This window comes from Salvelinus namaycush, chromosome 5 (genome assembly GCF_016432855.1).
Source record: "Salvelinus namaycush isolate Seneca chromosome 5, SaNama_1.0, whole genome shotgun sequence".
NCBI classification, from domain to species: Eukaryota; Metazoa; Chordata; class Actinopteri; order Salmoniformes; family Salmonidae; genus Salvelinus; species Salvelinus namaycush.
Window position 1 is genome coordinate 17,071,231 of NC_052311.1, and position 26,272 is coordinate 17,097,502.

Below are 26,272 nucleotides of genomic sequence, written 5' to 3' on the forward strand. Positions count from 1 at the left end.
TTTTTTACTTTTCTTTCAAAAACAAGGAAATTGTGACTCCAACCTTTTGACAGTAGTGTGTATATACAGTATATATATATATATATATATATATTCATATATCTTTTGGGGGGGGGGCTTAAAATGTGTGGCTCAAAACAGGTGTGGCTCTGCCCTGAATGACGGGTCGCCACTGGTCTTGAGTATAATAAGAAATGTTGACTCAAGAAGATTAGGGGTGTGGCGAAGATATGGGTGTGTCTCTCTTCAGAATGCATGTGCTCAGCTCTCCAGAATGACTCAGCTGTCTCGCACCAATTCTTGCACATTCATTGTTTCAATGTGTGAATTGATTGCCCTTTGTTGTTTTTTTTCATTTTCCCATTACATATGTCAACAGTAGTAAATGTACCGTTAATCTCCATCATTTGGTTACATTAATTTCTGTTAATGCATATATTAATTATAGTCATTTACCATTCTCATTCTCAGAGTGGAAATGTTGTTTGCAGACTTCAAAACCTGCTACACTTGCGACAAACAAGTTTTGGTTCATTTCATGACCATCATTTGCGAGTTTTGTCAATTTTTACATGGTATTTTTTTGTTTGGAGTGCTCCATGTGAGCAATGAGCATGTGTCTGGTTTCTCTGTCCTGATAATGTTGAGGGAGCATGCGCACCTGAGCACGCATTGAAGTACCTGGCCTGCTTCACGCAAATGTAGGAAAGTGCCTATTTAGGGATGTCTGGTTTCTTATTGTCAGGGTCCCTGCTCATCCGCATCCACCACTAATAAGCTGAATTTCTCAGTAATTTTTTCTTCACCTCACACAGTAAGTCAACGAAGTCTGTTTTATTAACATCCATTGCGGACGATACTAGTTCCTCAATACTCACAGTATATTAAACATCTTTCCAACACTCTCCACCTCAATAATCATCAAGCCTCGGTGTGAATTAGCAAAATATCATGATCTGATTATCCCATATATCAAGTGGAAACGTCGTAAAATACCTGAAAACTTTTCCCCAAAACAGCTGTCTGTCCCAAGCTCACTGGCATGGGAAACTCTCAGGGTAGGGCCTGGAATAGGCTAGTTGATACAATGTTGCAGGTTCGCTAGCAGCAACTTCAGGCCAGACCCAGTTGATTGATTTGATACCATGTGCACGATAGTTCAAGACCTATAGAAAGGGAGGCAGACAGGTGGAGTAGAGAGATTGTCACGTTCCTGACCTGTTTTCCTTTGTCATGTATTTGTTTTAGTTGGTCAGGGCGTGAGTTGGGTGGGTTGTCTATGGTTGATTTTCTATGTTGGGATTTTGTGTTCGGCCTGGTATGATTCTCAATCAGAGACAGCTGTCAATCGTTGTCCCTGATTGAGAATCATACTTAGGCAGCCAGGGTTTCACTTGTGTTTTGTGGGTGTTTGTTCCTGTGGAGGTTTTGTTGCCACACAGGACGGTTTCGGTTTTGTCACGTTGGTTGTTTTTGTATTTTGAAGTGTTTTGTTGATTTTCATTAAAAGAATGAACACTAACCACTCTGCGTTTTGGTCCCCACCTTCTGTCAGCGAGGACAGCCGTAACAGAGATGAATGCGATTACAAGAACCTGAATTTTCATCAGGATATTTGTCGGCTTTATGTATTTTTACTTAGTTGACAATGGAAGTTATAGGCCTACTCCTGCATTGGCCTATAGGCAATCTGAGTCTTGAACTGCCAATGGATCACGATGTATCAATGTGTCCATATGGCATTAGTTGAATTTTACCTTTTAGATTTTTATCATTTTAATTCAGAATTTTACTATTACGTGAATGACAATGATTGAGAAAATAATATGTTGGTTTTGAAATTAAACTGTTCCACGAAAATATGCATATGAAGATCATAACTGGCACACAGATCGGTATAAATGGTTTTAAATTGTAAGCTTCCCCAAACTTGAAACTCGCACATCACCTATGGAGTGATTTGTTTGGGAATCAGATGAAAGTATCATGACTGGTGTTCATGCCACATTGAAATGTAATACATTTTTACTATAAAAACCCATTAAAAAGAATGTGCACACATTGGAGGTCCCATGAAAAACAAAACGTGCCCCCCTATGGAAATCAAATGCCCTGTCTTTCAAGCGCAATTCCAGCAACTACGGTGGATGTGTAACCAGACCAGTGGAGTACAGTACATCTTCTCAATTCTATGAAAATAGTATAGAACTGAATCAAGGGCCTGATTGAAGACCATAAGAAAATATCGTAAGGGATGGATAGAAATGTACAGAATGGTTACTTGGAGGAAAATGGGGAGGGTCATGCTTTTTCAGTTTCAGTCAAGGGCAGGGTTTAATATTGTTTTTAATCTAGTACAGGGGAGGGTCAGGCAATTTGTAATTAATGAAACATCAATATTTCTCAGTGTTTTAGAATTAGTTGCTTATTAGGTTTTATATCGATGTGTACCTGATGCCACCCCTCATCTCTGATTCTCCACTGGGCACGCAATATCAAGTGGGCTATTTAGTGTGGTCTCAATCAAATTATCCATAGCCTATAGGCTACGAAGTGCATGCTCGGAGAAGCACAGCGCAAAGTTATATTTTTAAGATAGCTGCTGGGATGGCGTAAATACAACTGGGCTGCATTACACATGGCAATGGATATTCCAACCCTGAGCCCCGGCCAGCTCTGCTCTTGCTGATCCAAAACTATTGTGTGCTGCCTAACCAATGGCTGTGCTGCGTAGGCTTCTTCAGAAAATAATTGTTGATTCGGCCTCGTCCCAAAAATTCACTATCTTGCGCGTGGACTAGCCTATAGCCTATGTTCTGTTCAGCGTGAAGATGAGGACCGGAGGTCAACTTTGAAAACTTGCTACCACTAGAATAGATTTTATTAAAAACAAAATGTTTGTCACGTTGTATAAGGATCGGAGACAGGCGCAGGAATCCGTAATAGGGGGTTTTAATACTCCACCCAAATTACACAACATGCCATGAAAGGCAAGGGGACGAAACCCAAAACAAACACGTATACAAAACACACAGGGATGTAACCCAAACAAAAGAGCGAGGTTAAACCTTACACCTAATAAATACACGGGACAAGACCTGTAATAACAATTGCACGGGACACGCAGCATGAAAGCCGAAACACAGGTACTCACAGGACCAACGGACATGATAACAATAACCGACCAGGACACTGGGGAACAGAGGGCACATATATACAATTACTAATCAGGGGAAATGGGAACCAGGTGTGCGTAATTGAACAGTTCATGACGCCTAGAAGTGGGTGCTGTAGAACTCCGGAGCTGGTGCACAGAATGAGCAGCAGTACCAGGGGAATCCGTGACAGTACCCCCACCCCTGACGAGCTGCTCCAGCAGCAGGATGACACCAGCCTCGAGGACGACCACAGAGATGCGGGTCAGTCAGGGCCAGTTGCAGCTGCTGAAGATGTGGTGGCGTCGGACGGGACATTCCCGCTGTCTCCATTTAGGGTCGGTTATTCCGTCACGTTGTATAAGGATTGGAGACAGGCGCAGGAATACATAATAGGGGGTTTTAATACTCCACCCAAATTACACAACATGCCATGAAAGGCAAGGGGACGAAACCCAAAACAAACATGCATACAAAACACACAGGGATGTAACCCAAACAAAAGAGCGAGGTTAAACCTCTAATAAATACACGGGACAAGACCCGTAATAACAATGCAACTGACGAGACCCGTAATAACAATGCAACTGACGAGACCCGTAATAACAATGCAACTGACGAGACCCGTAATAACAATGCAACTGACGAGACCCGTAATAACAATGCAACTGACGAGACCCGTAATAACAATGCAACTGACGAGACCCGTAATAACAATGCAACTGACGAGACCCGTAATAACAATGCAAGGGACGAGACCCGTAATAACAATAGCACAAAACAACAACACAGGTACTCACAGGACCAACGGACATGGTAACAATAACCAACCTGGACACTGGGGAACAGAGGGCACATACAGTATATAAACTCAGCAAAAAAAGAAACGTCCTCTCACTGTCAACTGCGTTTATTTTCAGCAAACTTAACTTGTGAATATTTGTATGAACATAACAAGATTCAACAACTGAGACATAAACTGAACAAGTTCCACAGACATGTGACTAACAGAAACGGAATATTGTGTCCCTGAACAAAGGGGGGGGGGTCAAAATCAAAAGCAACAGTCAGTATCTGGTGTGGCCACCAGCTGCATTAAGTACTCCAGTGCATCTCCTCCTCATGGACTGCACCAGATTTGCCAGTTCTTGCTGTGAGATGTTACCCCACTCTTCCACCAAGGCACCTGCAAGTTCCCGGACATTTCTGGGGGGAATGGCCCTAGCCCTCACCCTCCGATCCAACAGGTCCCAGACGTGCTCAATGGGATTGAGATCCGGGCTCTTCACTGGCCATGGCAGAACACTGACATTCCTGTCTTGCAGAAAATCACGCACAGAACGAGCAGTACGGCTGGTGGCATTGTCATGCTGGAGGGTCATGTCAGGATTAGCCTGCAGGAAGGGTACCCCATGAGGGAGGAGGATGTCTTCCCTGTAACGCACAGCGTTGAGATTGCCTGCAATGACAACAAGCTCAGTCTGATGATGCTGTGACACACCGCTCCAGACCATGACGGACCCTCCAACTCCAAATTGATCCCGCTCCAGAGTACAGGCCTCGGTGTAACGCTCATTCCTTCGACGATAAATGCGAATCCGACCATCACCCCTGGTGAGACAAAACTGCGACTCGTCAGTGAAGAGCACTTTTTGCCAGTCCTGTCTGGTCCAGCGACAGTGGGTTTGTGACCATAGGCGACGTTGTTGCCGGTGATGTCTGGTGAGGACCTGCTTTACAACAGGCCTACAAGCCCTCAGTCCAGCCTCTCTCAGCCTATTGCAGACGGTCTGAGCACTGATGGAGCGATTGTGCGTTTCTGGTGTAACCCGGGCAGTTGTTGTTGCCATCCTGTACCTGTCCCGCAGGTGTGATGTTCGGATGTACCGATCCTGTGTAGGTGTTGTTACACGTGGTCTACCACTGCGAGTCCCTGTAGCGCTGTCTTAGGCGTCTCACAGTACGGACATTGCAATTTATTGCTCTGGCCACATCTGCAGTCCTCATGCCTCCTTGCAGCATGTCTAAGGCACATTCACGCAGATGAGCAGGGACCCTGGGCATCTTTCTTCTAGTGTTTTTCAGAGTCAGTAGAAAAGCCTCTTTAGTGTCCTAAGTTTTCATAACTGTGACCTTAATTGCCTACCGTCTGTAAGCTGTAAGTGTCTTAACGACCGTTCCACAGGTGCATGTTCATTAATTTTTTATGGTTCATTGAACAAGCATGGGAAACAGTGTTAAAACCCTTTACAATGAAGATCTGTGAAGTTATTCGGATTTTTACAAATTATCTTTGAAAGACAGGGTCCTGAAAAAAGGACGTTTCTTTTTTTGCTGAGTTTACAATTGCTAATCAGGGGAAATGGGAACCAGGTGTGCGTAATTAGACAGTTCAGTGACGCCTAGAATTGGGTGACGTAGAACTGCCATAGGCCTACCTTCTATTAAAGAACATGACAAAAAGCACAGGCCTATCCCTTGTTAGCTTAAGATTTTGAAGAAAATAAAACGGATCCGATCATTTAAAGTGATCAAAAACAGCGCTTTGGTCAGCGATGCTTTATGGTAGAAGCAAGCTTTAAAATACCAGGGAAATAAGTAACTCCGATGCATATGGGAGTGTCATTGTTTCGTTTCTTTGACATTCAAAGGCTGAGCTACAACCTTCTATAGCCGAGGAGACAAAAAATGAACTTTTGCTTGGGAAGTAATCTAATTCTGTCACTATCAATTGATTAAGCTATTCACTTTTTGAACAATAGATGTTTAAACCCAGACAGATTTTAGGGAAACACTTGTGACCTTCTCTCGTTGGGTTAAACCACGGAAGAAGAGCAGCCAGCAGTTAAAACGTACATTTTTCTGTGTCGGTTGGCCTACTCTGTCTGGGGTGGAAAGTTAGGCCTAACTTTTGAAAGTACCATGCTCAGATTCCTAATGACATCTCAGATTTAAGTATTTGCAATCAGGGACAGTTCCGTTGCAAACAAGACACATTGATTTGGAAATGTAGAAATATGATAAGATGAACACATAGGGTTCTCTCTCTATCAATTCTTAGCCTTTCATTTCGGTCATTAAAAAAGATTCTACTGATATGTAAAGTGAAGTGGAATTGCATGAAATGTTTATAAAAGGCAATTTTTTCTCAGACCTGCAAATACGATGATAGATTAATGAATTGCTTTTACTATAAAGGAGATCTTTCCACCCCTACTCTTGTCCATGCTGACCTGTGAACCAAAAACCTTCTGGCCCGCAGCCCTGCCCGCTATCAAAATTCCTGCATTGCCATGTAATGCTTACAGGACGAATAACAGTTTCTAAAACTGCATATCTAAGGCTCTGGTCTCTCCAAGAAGTGAGGGTAAACGGTAGACATGCTCTCTACTATCCACTTTGTTTTAATTATTATTTTGGGTACAGGTAGGGTTTAGCTAAAATATATTTTGCTGAAGGGAGGGCTATGCATTTTCATTTGGGAGAGGTCCGATTTTCTCCATGTAACACTTATTATAAATAACGTTCACTCCCTAAATAAGACAAACCTTGAGGGCATGAGATGTGGAGCCTTGTGAAGGACAGGCAGTGCTGTTTGTGCAGCTCCAAGGTCAGCTGATGGCTGTTCCCTGAGTGACTCAGAGCTAGAGGTGTGCGTCCCCTATGGGCCCTGGTCAAAAGTAGTGCACTACATAAGGAATAGTGCCATTTGGGACGCAGCCAAGGAAAGTCCTCAGCCAGGGCTAACTGGGCCAATAGCATCCCTCACGCAGATTGAGGTGGAGCGGGAGAAAGGGTCAGCGAGGCATTCTAATGAGCCCCACTGATATGGACAAAGAGGTACAACTAAACACCATGAAACACTTTGAAATGACAATGGAAAATTTGTCAATGTTACTCAGGGCAGACTTACTTCGAACAATGGGTGATAAAATAAAAAGTCTGTGACTCGCTGTTGGAATATTTTCATATGAACACCAGACAGTTTGTTTGGGGCCAACATCGTTTATTTCAATGATCCTTAGGAGAGAACATCTATTCTAGTTCACTAACTCAAACCCTTTCAACCTTCAGTTAATTGGCAGACAATGAATGGTCAGAAAGATTATGCAGCTTTGGTCAGTGTTATGTTACGTGACTGTGACCAGGCAGGACTGGGGAATTGGTCAAGGTTATTTCCATGTAGAAGGACCCATGAGCTTCAACATGTGAAGTTCATAGGAGCATGTCAAATTGGGTGTCATATGAAAGGTAAGATTTAAAAATATATATATATTAATGCATATATTAATTTTTCAACCATTTTCCATCCTAAAAATGTGGAATAAGCAAAGGCTATGATTTCTGGTCAAACAGATGGAAAAGGGGTCATAGAAAACATCAACCAGACATTTTTTTTAAAAGGTATTAGAAATACATGAAAACACATTATACCATGTAATTGTTGAATACTTGTTTCTGATTGGCTTGAAGGGCATTCTAGAGCGTGCATTATTTCCCTAGAACGCATAGTATATCAGCAAGGTAGAATTCATAGGCTTTAGCTAATTCTTATATATTATATGTTTGAGCTGCTATTGAAAGCAATAGTCGAATTGAAAACATTATTGAATTCGATTTTCATAATAGCAAGCTAGCGGAGTGGTTTGGTTAGCTAAACTAGCAAGTCTGTTGGTTTGGTTACCAAGGCAACTACTTTAGCTGTCTGGTAAACTTCCTACCTGCTTCAGTGGATGTTGAACACATTTCTACCTGCAAATTAACCATTTTTTTTGTGGCAAATTATAAAGTGATAGCCATGGTATGAAAGGGATAATCAACTCGGGGCTCTATGCGTTCTCTGGAAAATACTGCGACTCCAGGGAAGGTTAGTTCCACTCCGCTAGCGTGTGGTGAAACACCCCTTCCACGTTGTTCATTAATTTCCATAGAACGCATAGCCCCCCATTGATTATCCCTTACATAATGTTGAAGTAAAGACCCCTGCCAACTAATATCAACACTTATATTTAGTTTGGGACATATAATTCTGCCTTCAGTAAGTTAAAGAAACATTGCCTTGTGCATTGAAATTCCTTTACCAAAACCCCACGTCTTTAAGATATTTTCTCATTTCTCCCCCTCATGAGGAGGGAGGATAATTTAATTTCACAAGTAAAGGTAGACCTATTAATTAGTTATAGTGTTTTTACTGATATAAATGTTGTTTATGTAATGGAATTGCTGAAAAATCAGTAACAGAATTCCTGCAATTGAATTGGCTACAATGGGAATTCATAGTAATCACAAACCACAGTTGGGTTCACAAGTTTAGACAGCACAGTACAGTATAGTTCAGTACAGTACAGTAGAGCACAGCACAGGAGAGTACAGTACAGTAAAGAAAAGTAGAGTATAGTTCAGTACAGTCCACAGGAGAACACACTAGAGTTGAGTACACTATAATGTACTGTACTGTACTGAACTATAACTGACTACTGAATGTACTGAACTAAACTCTACCGTACTCTACTGAACTCTACTGTACTCTACTCTACAGTACAGTACTGTACTCTACTCTACTCTACTGTACTGTACTAAACTCTACTGAACTCTACTATATTCTTGTTTGGCATACATCTTAAGTAAAAAATCTGCGACTCAGCGCAATTTCGTTTCCATGGAATTGCCCTCAACTCTGACTCACAGCAATGACTGTGGATGACTGCATTGACTGCAGCCACACAGAACTAACAAAGAGAGAGGTGTAGGCGTATAGCTGAATGGAAATGCATCCAATGCACATAGCCTACAGCTGAGTCACTCTCATAGATCTGCCAAATGCGGTGATGATGCGCTGACCATGGGATGATGCACTGACCATGGGATGATGCACTGGATTATAATCTGCAGATGGTCTCATGTTTCAACTAGTAACCTGACATGACACAATCATTGCACCTGGATGCAGATTAAGTTAAATCTCAACCAGGATAGAAATTGAGTGCTATATATCCAGGTTATTGCGGCATATGAATATTCCGCTCATGTGATAACATAACATTTAACATGTCCTGGAACTTCCTGGTGATGATTATATGTTATTTTGTAAGACTGTAGCCGATTTTGTGCGGTAGTACATCCTTACACAAATAATGTGAGCAACCAACTAAACCTGCAGTTTATGGCTGGGCATATTTTGAGTAGATAAGAGCAGAATATTCGGCAGGAAGGAGGAGCCTTCCAGCCGAGCCACACAAAACACACACCCTTCACATAAAATGCATCCCATTAAACATTAAACACACACGGCAAGGCCAACATTCCAGACAGTCCACATCAAACCTCTGTGAACAGTATCCGCTACCTGCAGTCTGGACAAAGACAAGAGCTACCTCCACCGAGTCTAATTGACTGACTTTGTGTCTGTGGAAGAACTCTCATTTTTAATGGCTTAAGAGCTGCTAACACTGGGCAACAGCTGAAAGGACTCAAGTTTGGTCTAGTATACAGCTTTGCCATTTTATAACAAAGTATTGTTTTCACATTCAGTATATATAATGTCCACGGGCTTTGGAAGCGTACTGTTGAATGAACACCCAATAATAGAATGTAGTTATTAAATAATTCAAATATCAGGCCCGAAGGAGGGACAGTCTGTCACTCTAGAACTCCCCTCAGAAAAAACCTTTCTGCTTAGCCTATATAATGTGGTGACAGATATAGGACAGTAACTTAGCCTATATAATGTGGTGACAGATATAGGACAGTAACTTAGCCTATATAATGTGGTGACCGATATAGGATAGTAACTGCTTCTCTGTGTACGTGACGAGCTACTAACTGGCTAACACATGTTGTCCAGCCCACTCTTTAAGACGCCGTCACATTTCACACTTGAACTTGTTTGACGCTGTGGATCAACTGAATGAGGTGAGATCATCAGACACATGGTCACAGGCACACACTGAAATGACTTTGCATGTCAGGCTTTCATGACAGACACATTAGTAGCACTCCACTGACCGACATGCATCCTAACACATGGCAACAACACAAAGCACCAATTTAAACGACAGTGTAAGCAGAGAGAGAGAGAGAGAGAGAGAGAACGTGATGCTCCTTGTGGTGATAGGCTGCTATGTATGTGGTTAGCTTAGCTTGGCTATTGTTTGAGCATCACGCTAGTAGTCAAACCACAACCCAGCCACCCCCGCCCAATTTAATCAAGCATCGGATACATAGTGTGCTGACTAAAAATACCCAAGATACATATGCATCAGTCTCAACAAAAAGTACCCGGACTGAGAGGTGCAACCTTGAATTTGCACCAATCAGATGGTGCCAACAGACGATGACGTGCTAGAAACGAGACAGCAGAAAAACCTCTGCATCAGTCCAGGCTGATTGTCAATCACTATTGTGGTTGGTCATCTTTTGCCACCATAACGTTTTAACAGAGTAATAACTGAGTAATAGCACCGTTTCTAAACCCAGAGGCGCTGGGAACGCTTGCGAAACAGGCCAAGAAGATCAGGCCCGGGTTTGGGGTTTGAGAAGTCAATGAGAGAAGTGAAAAATTCTTCCTTAGTTGTTGAAATCTAAAAGGCACAACACAACCTAAATTCGAGCCAATGCCTTAAGTAGTTGAACATGTTATTACTACAACCTCGTGAAAGTGACAAATTGACATGTTTTCATTTTCCACAAAAACAACTTCATATCGAAGGAGTGCCTTTGATTTGACAGCCTGCACATGCGCAGTTTGGCATGAGACCCGATGGCGTGTTTCTACGCATGAGCTTAGCTAGCCAATGTCGCTAAGACATTGCCTAGAAGTGTGATCGGGGATTTCAATTGGAGAAGCAGTTTCTGCCTATCTTCATGCTGTACTGTCTTTGGTAATAGCCTATATGGGTCATGGGAAGAAAAGCTATATATTCTGGTCATGGCAAAGTTTACCAAGTCTTAATTAAAGCTACTGCTGAGACATTGCATTGTTGTTTTGGAGCTGGTTAACATATATGACCTCTAACATCAGTATATCTTGGCCAAACAAGACACGTTATGTAGTTTACAAGACATCAACACTGAGGTTAACCTGATGACAGTACATATGGAGATATGGAGTCCATTTTTATTGTTTGGACTGGAGTCAAATGCTTCACATTGTGTGAGGCAACATGCAGGCTGGATGGGGTTACAGGTGGAATTTCCCCTGGCTCCCATTTCTCTTTGACGTCACTTTTGCCGCTTGGCTGTAGCGCTGCCTACTGAGATATCAGAGGACGGAGAACTCAGGTGACAGAGCTGTTGAAACCAAATCACTGTGAAATAAGGAACTTTACAAAGCAAGTTCCCCCACTGTCTTTCAACAGAAACGGGCGGCCACAGTTAGATATCTTCGGTGTGAAAAAGGGAAGTATGACGATTTTGTTTCAGGTTCTCTGTGTAAATTTGGTTCCTTTATTTGAGTGAGTCACTTCACATTTCGGTCAACTTACATACTTGTTTACATAGTCAGAGAAACATATAAACATTGCCACCTTGTGGTTACTTGACAGGTGCCAAATTACACTAATTTACCTCAGAGACTGATCACTGGACTTGATTGGAAAGAAGACTTCAAACCAGGCATCTCAAGAGACATTACAGGGGCTTCTAATGTAAAACTTTTTCAGGGGATGTGATAGAGCATATGTTTCCCACATCATCTAACTTGAACCCTGACCAAAAAGGATATGACAAACACAAGAGTCATTTCATTCACTCACCTGTCTCTGTCAAGGCCACTATGTAAGGTATCTGTCCTTTGTGAGGCTATAGTGGTGCTTCAGACGCAGCATAAAAGTCTGATACAAGTGAGCTGGTAAGATCGATATCCAGGAGCCCATTAGGGCAGCTCTCTGCCGGTTAAGAAAAACCTCAAGACTGAGGCCGTGACAATGACAGGAACCCTCAATACTATGGAGTACAAAGGAGCACAGCTCTCCCATTGTCTGGAGTCATCGTCACCGAGTCACTCCTCAGCGGCTTGGGCTGCTGTGCCCTGCTGATGGTGACATCACGGTCACACCATAAGTACCAGGGATACCATTTGCCCCAGCCAGGCAGTCACAGAGGCTAGTGTTCCCAGTCAGTGTGTATAAACACACTATCAACTGCAACCTGATGCCTGGCCTGTTGTCATCATGTTAATACAAGCACTGTCTCATGAAAGGCGAGGGAAGTTAGTCCCTCAAAGTCCCTTTGTGCGGGAGAAATCCCTTCAGTAACAAAGTTCAAAGGCAGAGAAGGTAGGGTCATTGATGCACATGACTGTCAAGGCCGAGAGAGAGAGGGAAGGAGGGAGAGGGTGGGAGTGAGGAGTGTGGAGTGAGGCAGGCACCATGGGATTTTTTTAAAACTATGCATGAAGTCTGTGCATGCAACATATGCTAGAGACCACTACACTGCAGACAAGTATATTTAGGAGCTCTTGTTGGAGATAATTGGTTTCAGAAGACTGAGATTTCCAATTATCTGCCAGGCCTCTGGGATAGGCGGGCTGTGTTGCAGGGGGGGGGGGGGGGGGGGGGGGCAGTGGAGGAGAGGTGGGGGCAGTGGAGGAGAGGTGGGGTCAGAGGGACCAGCTGATCTCTGTTGCTAACGGGCTGAGCTGAGAACCGCAAGAATCCCCCCCCCCCTGCCCACCCCCCACCGGATAACAAAAGCACAAGTATTCCCCTGTCTCGCCCCTCCCTTTCTCCGGACAACAGCAGGCACGGAAGGCCAATGAGATTTCTCAGCTTGCAATGTCCCTGAGGCCAGCATCTTAACCGAAAAATGTAAACATCTGGCAAACATTTATATTGGCCACAGATATGTTGAGGAGCTCAAGTCATTTGAGAAAACATGGTTTAATGGAGATCCAAGCATCACATTTTTTGGAGGGTGAAGGTCGTTTATTACATGAAAATAAGCATGAACATGTTAGATGACCATGATGAGCAGACATGGTTCAGACAAGTGCCCCAGAAAGAGGGGGTCTTTCTCAACCTCTTGAACTGAATGACAAACTTCAAGATAGAGTAGTGAAACATTGATAATGGTACCGCATGCCATTTCTAATAATCAGAGGAAATTAGAAGCACTGGTGCAATGACAGACTATTCTCCAATAGTAAATTCAGAGTCTGAAGAGCTATTGGTTATGCTTTATTAATGTGATGTCTAATACTTCTGATGGCAACAATAGGGCGCAGTTGAACTCCTCTTTACATAACAGAGAAAACATTAACAATCCATTTCTTTCAGGACTGTATAATTGATCCCTCACACTCACATGAAGCACAAATGGCCACTGGACCCGGGAGACACTGGAGACAGGCTAGCTCTGTCAGCAGCACACAACAGCTTCACACATTTACCACACAGCACCCCTGTCACATGGCAGGCATGGTAGTGGCACAATGACACAGCTTATCCGTAAGAGGAGGGTTAATAAAGCGAAACAGTAGGTTATTCAGACTGGAGGCTTTTCACATCAAATGTGGGGTCAGTGGCAGAACATTGGTTTAATAGAACTCTTGAATTTGAGAAATTAAAGTAGTCCATATCTGTAGTAGCCTAGGTGAATATACAGTTTAAGTTATAAACTTCTTATTTACTTTGTTGTGGATTTACATATATAAATACCTTATGTATGCTATATGAAAATGGATTAAATAAATATAACACGTTACTAAATACCTCTCATAAACTTATTGAAAGGGAGGGTTCTAGAAAATAAGGGACTGCTTGGGAGGGACTGCTTGGGAGGTGGTAACACAACTGTTAGATTAATACACATTCCAAACTAATAGTCAAGACAGCATAAACAAAACAGAAGTACATCATTAGCTATTCGAGTAGGGAAGACTCACCTTTAGTCCTTATCTTATAGCCTAGCGTCAGACATTTAAAATTCCAATGTCTTATGCCTCATGAATGATGGCTTCATCAACATCGGCCAGTAGCCAAATATCTTCAGTAGGCACTTATCAGCATCTTGGTAATATTCCCCCTTCAAATGTGAGATGAAAGCTCGACATCGTCGGTACAGCACAACGACTGAGGCAACTCCAGTTTCACTACTTTCTCGTGCTTGACGAAAGGTTACACCGTTTTTTTCTTCTTTTTTTCTTACGGAAAGCTGATGCGTGGGGAATTCCTACCAGTCACATTTTCCCTAACCTGACGTAACAGGCGTAAAAGAAACCATAAGACATGATTGTCTAGCATTAAAAACTATGGAGAAACAGGACGTTATGAAAAAAATAATGTCATGTTGGTTACTCTTATTAAGAAGACTAAAAACTTACCGGTATAGACTAGAATAAACTAGGCCTATCTGAATTTCAACTGAACCGAAAATGATATAGACACTTCGTTTTTATAATTTGAATTATTCTCTATAGCAGATTGTGTTAACGCCAACTAGATTTACAATCGCGAACATTATGGAATTCCATGCCTATAAAAAAAAAACATCAAATATAGAACGCAAGGATGTGGCTCAGATTGATACATTGAAACAGATAAATGCACATTGTCCCTTAGAATATCAAAATAACAGTACACTTTGAATCCCGCCCACTTCAGACGGATCGCATTTTCGGTAGATTTCCTACTTCGGGAATTCACTTCATGTTATAAACAACTGTGTTGTCCAGTTGAACAATATACATTCCAGACTTCAGATATTGTTGCAGAGTTTTTAGCATAATAACTGATAAACACACTGGTCCTCCTCTCTGTGAGCAGTTTTACAATTTATTGTGAAACAACTACATGTTGCTATACATGAACGAGACCATATTAAAATAATGAATTCCCATACCGGGAGTCGAACCCGGGCCGCCTGGGTGAAAACCAGGAATCCTAACCGCTAGACCATATGGGAACAGATACGCCAAAAGGGCAAACGTATATATTTATATCTGACCTGCATAGGAATAGTGAGAGAATAAATAATTGTGAACACGTCGATTATAGTTAGCTGACTCTCCTAAACTGGCCTACATTGCCCCGTAGGGTCATTGTATAAAGAGTTTTACCATTATAATTTTCTAGATTATTACAGATGGGTAGCCTGTAGATAACCTTGTTTTAAAAAAGTCTGAATTTAACACATCTCCACATTTCTGCTATCCATGGCAATTCAACCCCACCTAGGGTCGACTTCATGTAACTTGTGCAATGTACTAAAAAACAGTTGCTATAAACAGAGAGGAAGAGGCGAAGCATGAGGGGGCCCAAAATCTGTCTTCTCCAACAGGTTGCGTTTTTTCGCTCACCAAACGAGTTGTTGTTGTATGGAGGTCAATGAGTGTCGAATTTAAGTAACTATAAGTAGGACACGTAACATCCCGGCAACGTTGAGAAAAAACACTTTATATGGGCTCCCGAGTGGCGCAGCTGTCTAAGTAAATGTTTTTGTTTGGTTATCTTTTGGAAATTGTAGAAATAAAACATTTTCCTTATTCAGACGTTCCAATGAGGCAGGCTAACATTAGTTAGCTAATTAATTTGCCAGCTATCATACAGTAGGCATATATTAATAATTATATAGTTAATATATGTAGACATGCAATCATAACTGACTGTAGCGCATATGAAGCACCCACAAGTTACCGGTGGCTGAAAACACAATCATCGCATGATGAACGAGTGACGAATTTCCGGCCAAGGGTGGTCCATTTTATAAATCATTCCTTCCTCCAGGATGTCCCAGGCAGGCACCCACGCCCACCCATCAGGGCTGTAGCCCTCCCAGTCCCCCAGGTACTGCAGGGTTTCTTGTACTCGATGAGCCTCCAACAGACGCTGGACAGTGTAGGCCGGGGGACCATCAAAAAGTCGAGCAGGCGGAGGTGCAGTTGTGGGGGGAGAGAAGGGACTGGTCCTTACCAGCTTGAGACGGGAGACATGGAAGGATGGACAGACCCTCATAGACCTGGGAAGCTGGAGACGATAGGGTTGATGCGACTCAGGATCTTGAATGGTCCTATGTAGCGTGGAGCGAGCTTCCGTGAGTCCACCTGTAAGGGAAGATCACGGGTGGACAGCCACACCCGTTGACCCGGTCGGAGGAGCCCGAAAAGGCCTTCGGTGACGGTTTGCCTTGGTGTCGGGCAGAGGAGTGGAGCAAGGAGGATTGTGCTATCGTCTAATGAACGCCTCGGCTGATGGCACCCCCGCGTTGGCCTATTATTCAGGAAATAGGGGGGCGGGGTCGAACCAGAACTGACACTGAGCGGCGACAGTCCAGTGGACGAGTTCGGCAGTGTGTTGTGAGCATACTCTGCCCAGACGAGGAACGTGCTCCTGTTGCTGGCCTGGGAGGAGACAAAACAGCGGAGGAACTTTTCCAACTCCTGGTTGGCCCACTCCGTTTGCCCATTCGACTGTGGGTGGAACCCCAAGGAGAGACTCACCGACGCCCCAACAGGGAGCAGAAGGCTTTCCAATATTGTGCGACGAACTGGGGCCCACAATCCTAGACAATGTCCTGGGGAAGTCCGTGTAGTCGAAAGACATGGGTAATCATGAGATCAGCGGTCTCCTTCGCTGAGGGCAACTTGGGTAAGGCGATGAAATGGGCTGCCTTGGAAAACCGATCGTTGACCATCAGTATAATGGTAAGCCCTTGGGATGGGGGTAACCCTATGATAAAGTTTACAGACAGGTGGGACCAGGGCTGGCTGGGGATGGGCAGGGGTTGGAGCAACCCAGCCAGTCGCAGTCGTGAGGACTTGCTTTGGGCACAGGTGGAGCAGGCCGTAACGAAGGATCTCACATCTTTAATCATGTTGGGCCACCAGAATTTCCGCCTCAGGAACTCCAGTGTCCGATTAACCCCTGGATACCCAGTTAATTTAGAGGAGTGTCCCCATTGTAGTACTCAGGAACGGGCTGATCGCGGAACATAAAGTCTGTTAGTGGGACCCCTGCCGGGGTCAGGTTCTCGGGTCTGGGTTCGTCGCACCGTGGTCTCAATACTCCATATCACGGGGGCCACAATGCGGGAGCTGGGGATGATGGGCTCAGAGTCCTTCTCCTTGTTAGAGACATTGTGTTGGCTGGATAGGGCGTCTGCTTTCTGATTCTTGGATCTCGAGCGATAGGCTAGTGTGAAGTTGAATTTGGATGCCAGAGGTAGAGGTCCATTTGGATGCCAGAGGTAGAGATAATGTGGCCCAGGAAAGAAACTTGGGACACATGGAACTCACTTCTCTATCTTGATGTATAGTTGACTCTGCAGGAGGCGTCTCAGGACTGGGCGGACGTGCAGGATGTGTTCTGGAAGGGTCTTGGAGAAGATCAGGATGTCGTAAACAAAGACGAACCGATTCAACATATCCCTAAGCGTGTCATTGACCAATGCTTGGAGGTCTGCCGGTGAGTTCGATAATCCAAAGGACATGACTAAATACTCATAGTGGCCACTTGGGGTGTTTAAGGCAGTCTTCCATTCATCTCCTTCCCTGATTCTCACCAGATTGTAAGCGTTGCGGAGGTCCAGTTTGATGAAGAATTGGGGCCCAAGGGCCAATTCCAAGGTGGCAGATATCAGGGGTAATTATTCTTATTTATTTATTTTTATAACATTTAACTAAGCAAGACAGTTAAGAACAAATTTTTATTTTCAATGACGGCCTACACTGGCAAAACCCAGACAACACTGGGCCAATTGTGCACTTCCCTATGGGACTCCCAATCAAAACCGGTTGTGATACAGCCTGGATTCAAACCAGGATGTCTGTGGTGACGCCTTTAGCACTGGTATGCAGTGCCTTAGACCGCCGCGCCACTCGGGAGCCCACTCGGGAAGGGGGTAACGATTCTTAATCCTAATCCTGTTCAGCCCTCTGTAATCAATGCATGGATGCAGACCTCCATCCTTCTTTCCCACGAAGAAGAAGCCTGCACCAGCTGGGGATGTAGAGGAGCGAATGAAACCTGCCTCCAGCGACTCCCAGATGTAATTGTCCATGACTGCTGCTTCAGGAAGTACAGACGAGCCCAGGATGGGTGGAGCCAGGTAGGAGTTATATGGCGCTGTCATATAGACGATGAGGAGGGAGGGTGGAGGATTGCCTCTTACTGAAGGCCTCCCGGACGTTGAAGTACTCGGGAGGGAGAGCGGAAAAGTTTTGGTGTTCAATTTATCCGTGGCCCCGGAGTCCACTAAGGCTTGAATGTGGTGCTGACGGTTGTCCCAATGGAGGGTTGTGGGTAGTGTCAGACGGTGACCAGGTAGCTGGGGTGTAACTGCACAGCTCGTCCGGGTCTACCCTTGTCCTGGCGAGCCCCAGCGTTTCCCATCAACTCTGTGTATGTTTAACAGAGATGGCGGAGACCTCTGCAGTAGAGGCAGCAGCCGTTGTGCATACGCCTGTCACGTTCCTGTGGGCTCAGATGTGTGCGTCCCAGCTGCCTGGGCTCCTCAATGCTGGGCTTGGGGGGCTCCGGAAACCGGGAAACGGGGGCGGTGTCAAAAAAACACTGTCTCACACATTCTCGGATGCGGTTGTCGAAATTGATGGCCAGCGTTATCAGGGACTCGAGGTCCTCTCTCAGTTCCCGAGCGGCCAGTTCATCCTTGATGGAGTTAGACAGACCCTGCTGGAAAGCGGTGACCAGTGCCTCAGTGTTCCACCTACTGTGCGGCGAGGGTGCGGAACTCAAAGACGAAGCCACTGGTCTGGCCCCTTGGCAGAGGTTGAACAGTTGGCTTGCCGCTTCTCGTCCATAGACTGGGTGGTTGAAGACTGGTTGCAGCTCAGCAATGCCGTGTGCCCGGAGGGTCTCTGATATTTGGGTGAGTTTTTCTTGCTGCCGCCCCAACAGTGCTCCTTGTTAGGTTATAGCATTCTGGATCTCGGTGATCTCTGCTGGGTCCATGTTGAGGCAGAAGCTTGCTGTGACGTGGTAAGATTGGACCCAGGTGCAGAGAAGAGACCAGACGAGGAATCAGTGGTTAAGGATAAAAAATTATACTTTACTGAGAAACGGTAGCCACAGGATCACAGTAAACTTGAAAAACCAACAAACACTAAGTCTCGAAAACTCACTCAGGAAACGAACGCACATGGTTAACAATTCAAGCTTCTGCAAAGGACAACCGTCTCTAGGACGGTCTCTGCCGCCCTCTGGTGACAGGTGGAACCATGACATGAACTATATTTTAAACCAAATACTTTTACTCAAGTAGTATTTTACTGGGTGACTTTCACTTTTACTTGAGTAATTTTCTATTAAGGTATATTTACTTTTACTCAAGTATGACAAGTGGGTACTTTTTCCACCACTGACAATTTTCCCAATTTGTATTACCGTTTCAAGAATGTAATGTAGGTAAGCCGTGAATTAACTCCCACACCAGTACAGTAGGTGGCGGTGTATGCACCTAAAAGTTGGATCCGATCCGCCATACAAATCTTGAAGAAGAAGCAGAAAACAAATAAAGAAAAAAAAGAACCATACCAATACTCACCCCTCTTTTCCTTGTGAGTGGTAACGTTAGTAGTGGCTAGCCCAGCCAACTCCTGTCTGAGGGGGAGAAAGACGCTAACGTTTAGCTAAAGATTGTGGAAACTTAACGTTATCGTGGGAAATATAATCATTACTGTGAAAATCGTTTATTTTAAAACGTGTGACTGGTAACCGTATGCGTACGTTTTAGTTCAACTAAATAAGATGTCAACTCCAGCAAGACGACGTTTAATGAGAGATTTTAAGCGGTATGTGTGAGGAGCTGCTTGCTAGCTAGCTTGGATGTCTAGGTGAAGCGTTTGTCTGACTGTTGCTAACTAGCTGAATTTTCCTTTTTTTTGCGAAATGTTCCCAAACATCTTAACAGTTATTGGATAGCATAAGTTACTAGCTACTTGATAAATAAGTTACTAACACATGGATTGTTAACGTAAAGATAACATTACAGCTGAATATTTTGAAGTTGTAGTTAACTGGCCTGGCTACTGTTGCTAACGTTAGCCTATTTTAGCTAGCTAGCGAACTACTAACGTTTGCTAATTAAGCATCGAAAATAATATTATTTCTCAGGCTTCAAGAGGACCCTCCTGCAGGAGTTAGTGGAGCCCCTTCGGAAAACAATATCATGGTATGGAATGCTGTAATTTTTGGGTAAGTGACTGGACTATAAAAGCAGTAGCTAACGTTAGCTAGCTAGAAATAGATGATTAACGTTACCCGCAAAATCAATGACATGTCGTAACATGTATCCAAAGTAGGGTATTCTTATGAATTATCTGTTATTTTTCAAGAAATTAACATTGAACCTCTTGTCCCTAGCATATTAAAGTTATCAAACTAACATTAGCTATCTAAAGTGAATTCTTTTCTCTCTTCCCCAGCCCAGAGGGAACACCTTTTGAAGACGGTAAATAGCTCGCTAGCTATGTGTTTACTTTTTTTGTAGCTGGTACATTCTTGTGCATGTGTTTGACAACTCAAACGGAAGTGATCAGTACCATGATATGGACTATTTAATTGCATGGGAGACCTGTTGGAACAGTACGTAGACTAGCAGTACTAGTACTACTGCCATATGTACATAACTTAGCCATTGAACACTGGCCACTTTAATGTTTACCCACTTTGTGTTTTACCCACTTTGTGTATATACAGTATTCTAGTCATGGCTCATGATCATCCTATATAACTACTGCTTTACACACCTTTTCTATTCATATACTGTCCATACTGGCTGTACACACCGTTCACATATATATTTATATTCTGGGCTGTAGTCTGGAAGCTAATTTCCTGCATTTCTATACATTTTTCCTTTGTTTTGTGCTGTGTATTTAAATACTGTATTCTTGACGGTTTATACTAATATTTCTACTACTGTACATTGCATTTTAGTTACTGTTTATACACATCACATTTATTTATATACTGGATTCTTGACATAGCTCACTGTAATATATCTACTGCTGTGTGTGCCATTTTTAATATATTTTGTGTAAATTCATCCAGTGTATATGTATAGATTGCAGTTGGGTTACTTTTACAGTATTAATTGGATTTGTTCTGACAGTACAGCATGGCACTGAGTTCTTAGGAAACTATGCAGTATTTTTTTTTTTTTTATGTAAGATTTCCTGGGGTAACAATGTAAGAAATAATAAGTTTTATTACATACAGCCGGGAAGCACTATTGGATATAAGAGCAACATCAATTTACCAACATTACGACCAGGAATAGGACTTTCCCGACGCAGATCCTCTGTTCGGACCACCAGCCAGGACAATGGCGCGAATTCCAGTAGGTGATCCGAAACAACAACGACGCCGCAGACGTAGCGGCCACTTGGCCAGGCTTCGCAGACGTGCACACCGCTCTCGAGTATAGTACTCGCCAATGTCCGGTCCCTTGACAACACGGTAGACGAAATTTGAGCAACGGTTGCCTTCCAGAGAGACATCAGAGACTGTAACATTCTCTGTTTCACAGAAACATGGCTCTCTCTTGATATGTTGTCAGAATCGGTTCAGCCATCGGGCTTCTCCATGCATCGTGCCGACAGAGATAAACACCTCTCTGGGAAAAGGAAGGGCGGGGTGTATGCTTTATGATTAACGACTCATGGTGTAATCATAACAACATACAGGAACTCAAGTCCTTCTGCTCACCCGATCTAGAATTCCTTCCAATCAAGTCCATTTTACTTACCAAGAGAATTCTCGTCAGTTATAGTCACATCTGTGTACATTCCCCCTCAAGCAGACACCAAGACAGCCATCAAGGAACTTCACTATATGGAAATTGGAAACCATACATCCTGAGGCTGCATTTATTGTAGCTGGGGATTTTAACAAAGCAAATTTGAGAACAAGGCTACCTAAATTCTATCAGCATATTGATTGCGCTAAGTGCATGCGCAATACCCTTGACCACTGCTACTCTAACTTCCGTAATGCATACAAAGCCCTCCCTTCGGCAAATCCCACCACGACGTCATCTTGCTCCTTCCGTCTTATAGGCAGAAACTCAAACCAGATGTACCAGTGACGAGAACCATTCAACGCTGGTCCGACCAATCGGAAGCCACACTTCAAGATTGTTTTGATCATGCGGACAGGAATATGTTCCACCGCATTAACCATGGAAAGCGGTCTGAGAATATGTTTGAATATGAACAGTGTAGCTATTCCCTCCAAGGCAATCAAACAAGCGAAATGCCAGTACAGGGACAAGGTGGAGTCGCAATTCAACGGCTCAGACACGAGACGTATGTGGCAGGTTCTACAGGAAATTGCAGACTAAAAGAAATCTAGCCACGTAACTGACACCGACATCACGCTTCCAGACAAACTAAACACCTTTGCCCGCTTTGAGGATAATACAGTGCCACCATCGCGGCCCGCTAACAAGGACTGCGCACCCCTGTCTTCTTCTCTGTGGCTAACGTGAGTAAAACATTTAAACGTGTTATCCCTCGCAAGGCTGCTGGCCCAGACGGCATCCCTAGCCGCGTCCTCAAAGCATGTGCATACCAGCTGGCTGGTGTGTTTACGGACATATTCAATCGCTTCCTATCCCAGTCTGTTGTCCCCACATGCTTCAAGATGGCTACCATTGTTCTTGTACACAAGAAGGCAAGGAACTAAACTAAATGACTACAGCCCCGTCGCACTCACTTCTGTCATCATGAAGCGCTTTGAGAGACTAATCACAACAGGGTCTCAACCCCGCCCTGTGCAATTGGGTCCTGGACTTTCTGATGGGCCGCCCCCAGGTGGTGAAGGTAGGAAACAACATCTTCGCTGACCCTCAACACTGGGGCCCCACAATGGTGTGTGCTCAGCCACCTTCTGTACTCCCTGGCCATGCACGCCTCCAACTCAATCATTACGTTTGCAGACGACACAACAGTAGTGGGCTTGATGACCACCGACGACGAGACAGCCTACATGGAGGTGAGGGCCCTCGGAGTGTGGTGTCAGGAAAACAACCTCTCACTCAACGTCAACAAAACAAAGGCGATGATCGTGGACTTCAGCAAAGGGAGCACCCCCTATCCACATCGAAGGGACAGCAGTGTAGAAGGTGGAAAGATTTAAGTTCCTTAGCGTGAACATCACCGACAAACTGAAACGGTCCACTCACACACAGTGTGGTGAAGAAGGTGGAACAGCGCCTCTTCAACCTCAGGAGGCTGAAGAAATTTGTCTTGTCACCCAAAACCCTCACAAACTTTTACAGATGCACAATTGAGAGCATCCTGTCGGGCTGTATTACAGCTTGGTACTGCACTGCCCTCAACCGCAAGGCTTTCCAGAGGGTGGTGCGGTCTGCACAATGCAGCACCGGGGGCAAATTACCTGCCTTCCATGACACCTACAGCACCCGATGTCACAGGAAGGCCAAAAAGATCAATGACATCAACCACCCGAGCCACTGCCTGTTCACACTGGTACCATCCAGAAGGCGATGTCAGTACAGGTGCATCAAAGCTGGGACCAAGAGCCTGAAGAACAGCTTCTGTCTCAAGGCCATCAGACTGCTCAACGGCAATCACTAACTCGGAGGCTGCTGCCTACATTGAGACCCAAACAGTAGTCACTTTATACAATGCAGTCTAAATAATGCCACTTTAATAATGTTTACATATCTTACATTACTCACGTGTGTATATACTGTATTTTATACCATCTATTGCACCTTGCCTATGCCGCTCGGCCATGGCTCATCCATATACTTACATGTACATATTCTCATTCACCCCTTTAGATTTGTGTGTATTAGGTAGTTGTTGTGGAATTGTTAGATATTACTGCACTGTTGGAACTAGAAGGACAAGCATTTTGCTACACTCACATTAACATCTGCTAACCTTGTGTATGTGACAAATAAAATTTCTAAATATTTGTTTTAATTATTTGTGTACTTGTTTGACATTGTGCTGCGTTAAGAACTAGTAACATAAGCATTTTGCTGTACCCAATATAACTGCTAAACTGTGTACACAACCAATAAACCTTTTTGATTTGACATTGTAGACCAGGTGGTGTCTTATCAGAACTACTACAGTAATCCAGCTGACCTGTTAAATCGCTGAGATTACTGCCTGCCAGCAAGTGAATGAATCCTGTGAAATATGGGTTAACGCTTGGGGTCAAAACCAGGGGATTGTATCTGTTTGACATCATCTGTTAATGAATATGCATATCAGACCCACCAGTAATCCTCCATTCTAGCAAATGTCCCTCATTGAGTTGCATTTATGTACATTTGTGCTTTAGGATGTGTATATTACTTTATTGAAATGGTAACAATTTAGTGGCCAATTACAGTATGCTATTTGGTTGCTGAAAACATTTTGCAGCAAGACAACTTTGAATTTGTTCTAAGCCATTCTGTTTTGGCCTGGTCCCAGATCCATTTGTGGTCATTGTCAAGCTAACCGGTTACCATTGTGTGATTGTTTTAGTGCCCACTTGATAATTAATATTCTCATATCCTTTATTTTCAGGAACTTTCAAACTCACAATAGAATTCACAGAGGAATACCCTAATAAGCCTCCAACTGTGCGTTTTGTCTCCAAAATGTTTCATCCAAACGGTATGTTTTTTTTTTTTTTTTTAACATGCTTATTGCTTACAGGATCATTTTATAGTGGAACAGCTGAATCTTTGTCAACACAATCCACCAGTCTTTGTTATGGAGTAAATGTATGTTCTGTATTGTACAGTCTACGCAGATGGTAGTATATGCTTGGACATTCTTCAGAACCGCTGGAGTCCAACTTATGATGTTTCTTCAATTCTAACTTCAATACAGGTATACTCAGCATTAACCATGAATCTTCATGAAATACTTACTTGAATTGTAAAGCTCCTTTTGTGCTTACATTTTTTTCTCAAATAACAGTGTTTGAAACTATTTGAATTTTAAAAATCTAGTCAAGGGTGCCAGAATACTATTGCTACTGAAGTGTCTACTATTGCATCGTCTTAGTCTTTACTGGATGAGCCGAATCCCAACAGCCCAGCCAACAGCCAGGCGGCTCAGCTGTACCAGGAGAACAAGCGGGAGTACGAGAAGCGGGTGTCTGCCATCGTGGAACAGAGTTGGCGTGATTGTTGACACCCTCACCGTTCACAAAGTATGAACAATACCTCAAGTCAAAAAGAGAACAGAAGAAAAATCTCAAAGGAAATGAAATACACATGGTTTGAATCTTTCTCTGCAGTATGTTTGTTGTGCTTTCTCTTCATGCATAATGCTCCTCCTGGACAAGAGCACATCGAAGTAAATGTACCTTGTTATATCTGGGTTACTTACAATGTAATTTACCCCGGCACATAAAGGTACTGTGGGGGGGGGGGGTCAGGAGTTACTCTTGTCATTTTAGTGTTTTAAGTCTTTGGCTAGTAGTGTGATTTTGCTGTATTGATTCAGATAATTGTGTATATTCAGAAGTTTGAGGGTTTTTGCTGTGGTTTGACTGTTTTGTTTCTAGCTTTCACACGTTTGCCTTTTTGGAGCTGTAGTATGATAGTATTCCAACTAAGAAACAATTTGACGAACAACTGTCATGGACTTTTTTCCAACCAATGTCAATTTCAAAACCCTACCTTTTTACATGCACAAACCATGTTCTTGTTGGGGCTTTGTTTTATGAATTGAATGGCTCTTTGAATGATATCTCCAACAGGATTCAAGTGTTTCGTTAAGGAACATACTTGGTGCACTTTTAAATGCAAGTCCTGTAACGCTAGTGCAAAAGCATATTTATGAGGATGATTGACAAATTACCACTCTCAGAGCAGGCAAACTTTTTCTCATGCACAGAACTCAATGTATCAAGGTAAAGGTTGTCTGTACTTGATGCCCTCATGACATAATTGTTGCAGTGTCCTTAACACCATTCAATCTGTGTAAAATGTGCAGTTGTATCTAACAAACTGTACATTTTCTTGTAAATAAAAATGATACATTCAACGTGCTTTTCTTGAGGGATGATGGCGCGACATGATTTAAGTTTCCAGCTGGTCTCAGATCCCTCGTCTCCACAATATTGCTGCAAACATTGGAGGGGTATGGTTCAAATTGCCACTGATATAGCAGTTAATTAAGATTT

At 43.4% G+C, this 26,272-nt stretch overlaps 2 protein-coding genes and 1 non-coding gene across 3 annotated transcripts in view; 1 reads left to right on the forward strand and 2 right to left on the reverse strand.

Annotated features, from left to right (window-relative positions):
* LOC120048003 (ETS-related transcription factor Elf-1-like) overlaps positions 1–14,558 on the reverse strand; it is a 76,251-nt gene extending 61,693 nt beyond the window's left edge. Inside the window, exon 1 of the mRNA XM_038993660.1 lies at positions 14,038–14,558. The gene's annotated coding sequence lies outside the window, so the exon portion shown is untranslated. The remainder of the gene's footprint in view (positions 1–14,037) is intronic.
* A 426-nt stretch (positions 14,559–14,984) lies between these two features.
* trnae-uuc lies at positions 14,985–15,056 on the reverse strand. The gene has a single exon. It is a non-coding gene; the product is annotated as a tRNA-Glu (tRNA).
* A 4,585-nt stretch (positions 15,057–19,641) lies between these two features.
* LOC120048004 (ubiquitin-conjugating enzyme E2 A) lies at positions 19,642–26,138 on the forward strand. The gene is made up of 6 exons (XM_038993662.1): positions 19,642–19,899; positions 20,222–20,302; positions 20,533–20,558; positions 24,661–24,750; positions 24,881–24,969; positions 25,147–26,138. Exons 1-6 carry the CDS (start codon positions 19,856–19,858, stop codon positions 25,273–25,275), a joined length of 459 nt encoding a protein of 152 aa, XP_038849590.1. The 5' UTR covers positions 19,642–19,855; the 3' UTR covers positions 25,276–26,138.
* Positions 26,139–26,272: the final 134 nt, after the last annotated feature.

Coding starts and splice junctions, on each gene's coding strand:
- LOC120048004 (XM_038993662.1), top strand. CDS start 19,856: ATGTCAACTCCAGCAAGACGACGTTTAATGAGAGATTTTAAGCG. Junction 20,303..20,532: donor TGGAATGCTGTAATTTTTGG/GTAAGTGACTGG, acceptor TCTCTTCCCCAG/CCCAGAGGGAACACCTTTTG. Junction 20,559..24,660: donor GGGAACACCTTTTGAAGACG/GTAAATAGCTCG, acceptor CTTTATTTTCAG/GAACTTTCAAACTCACAATA.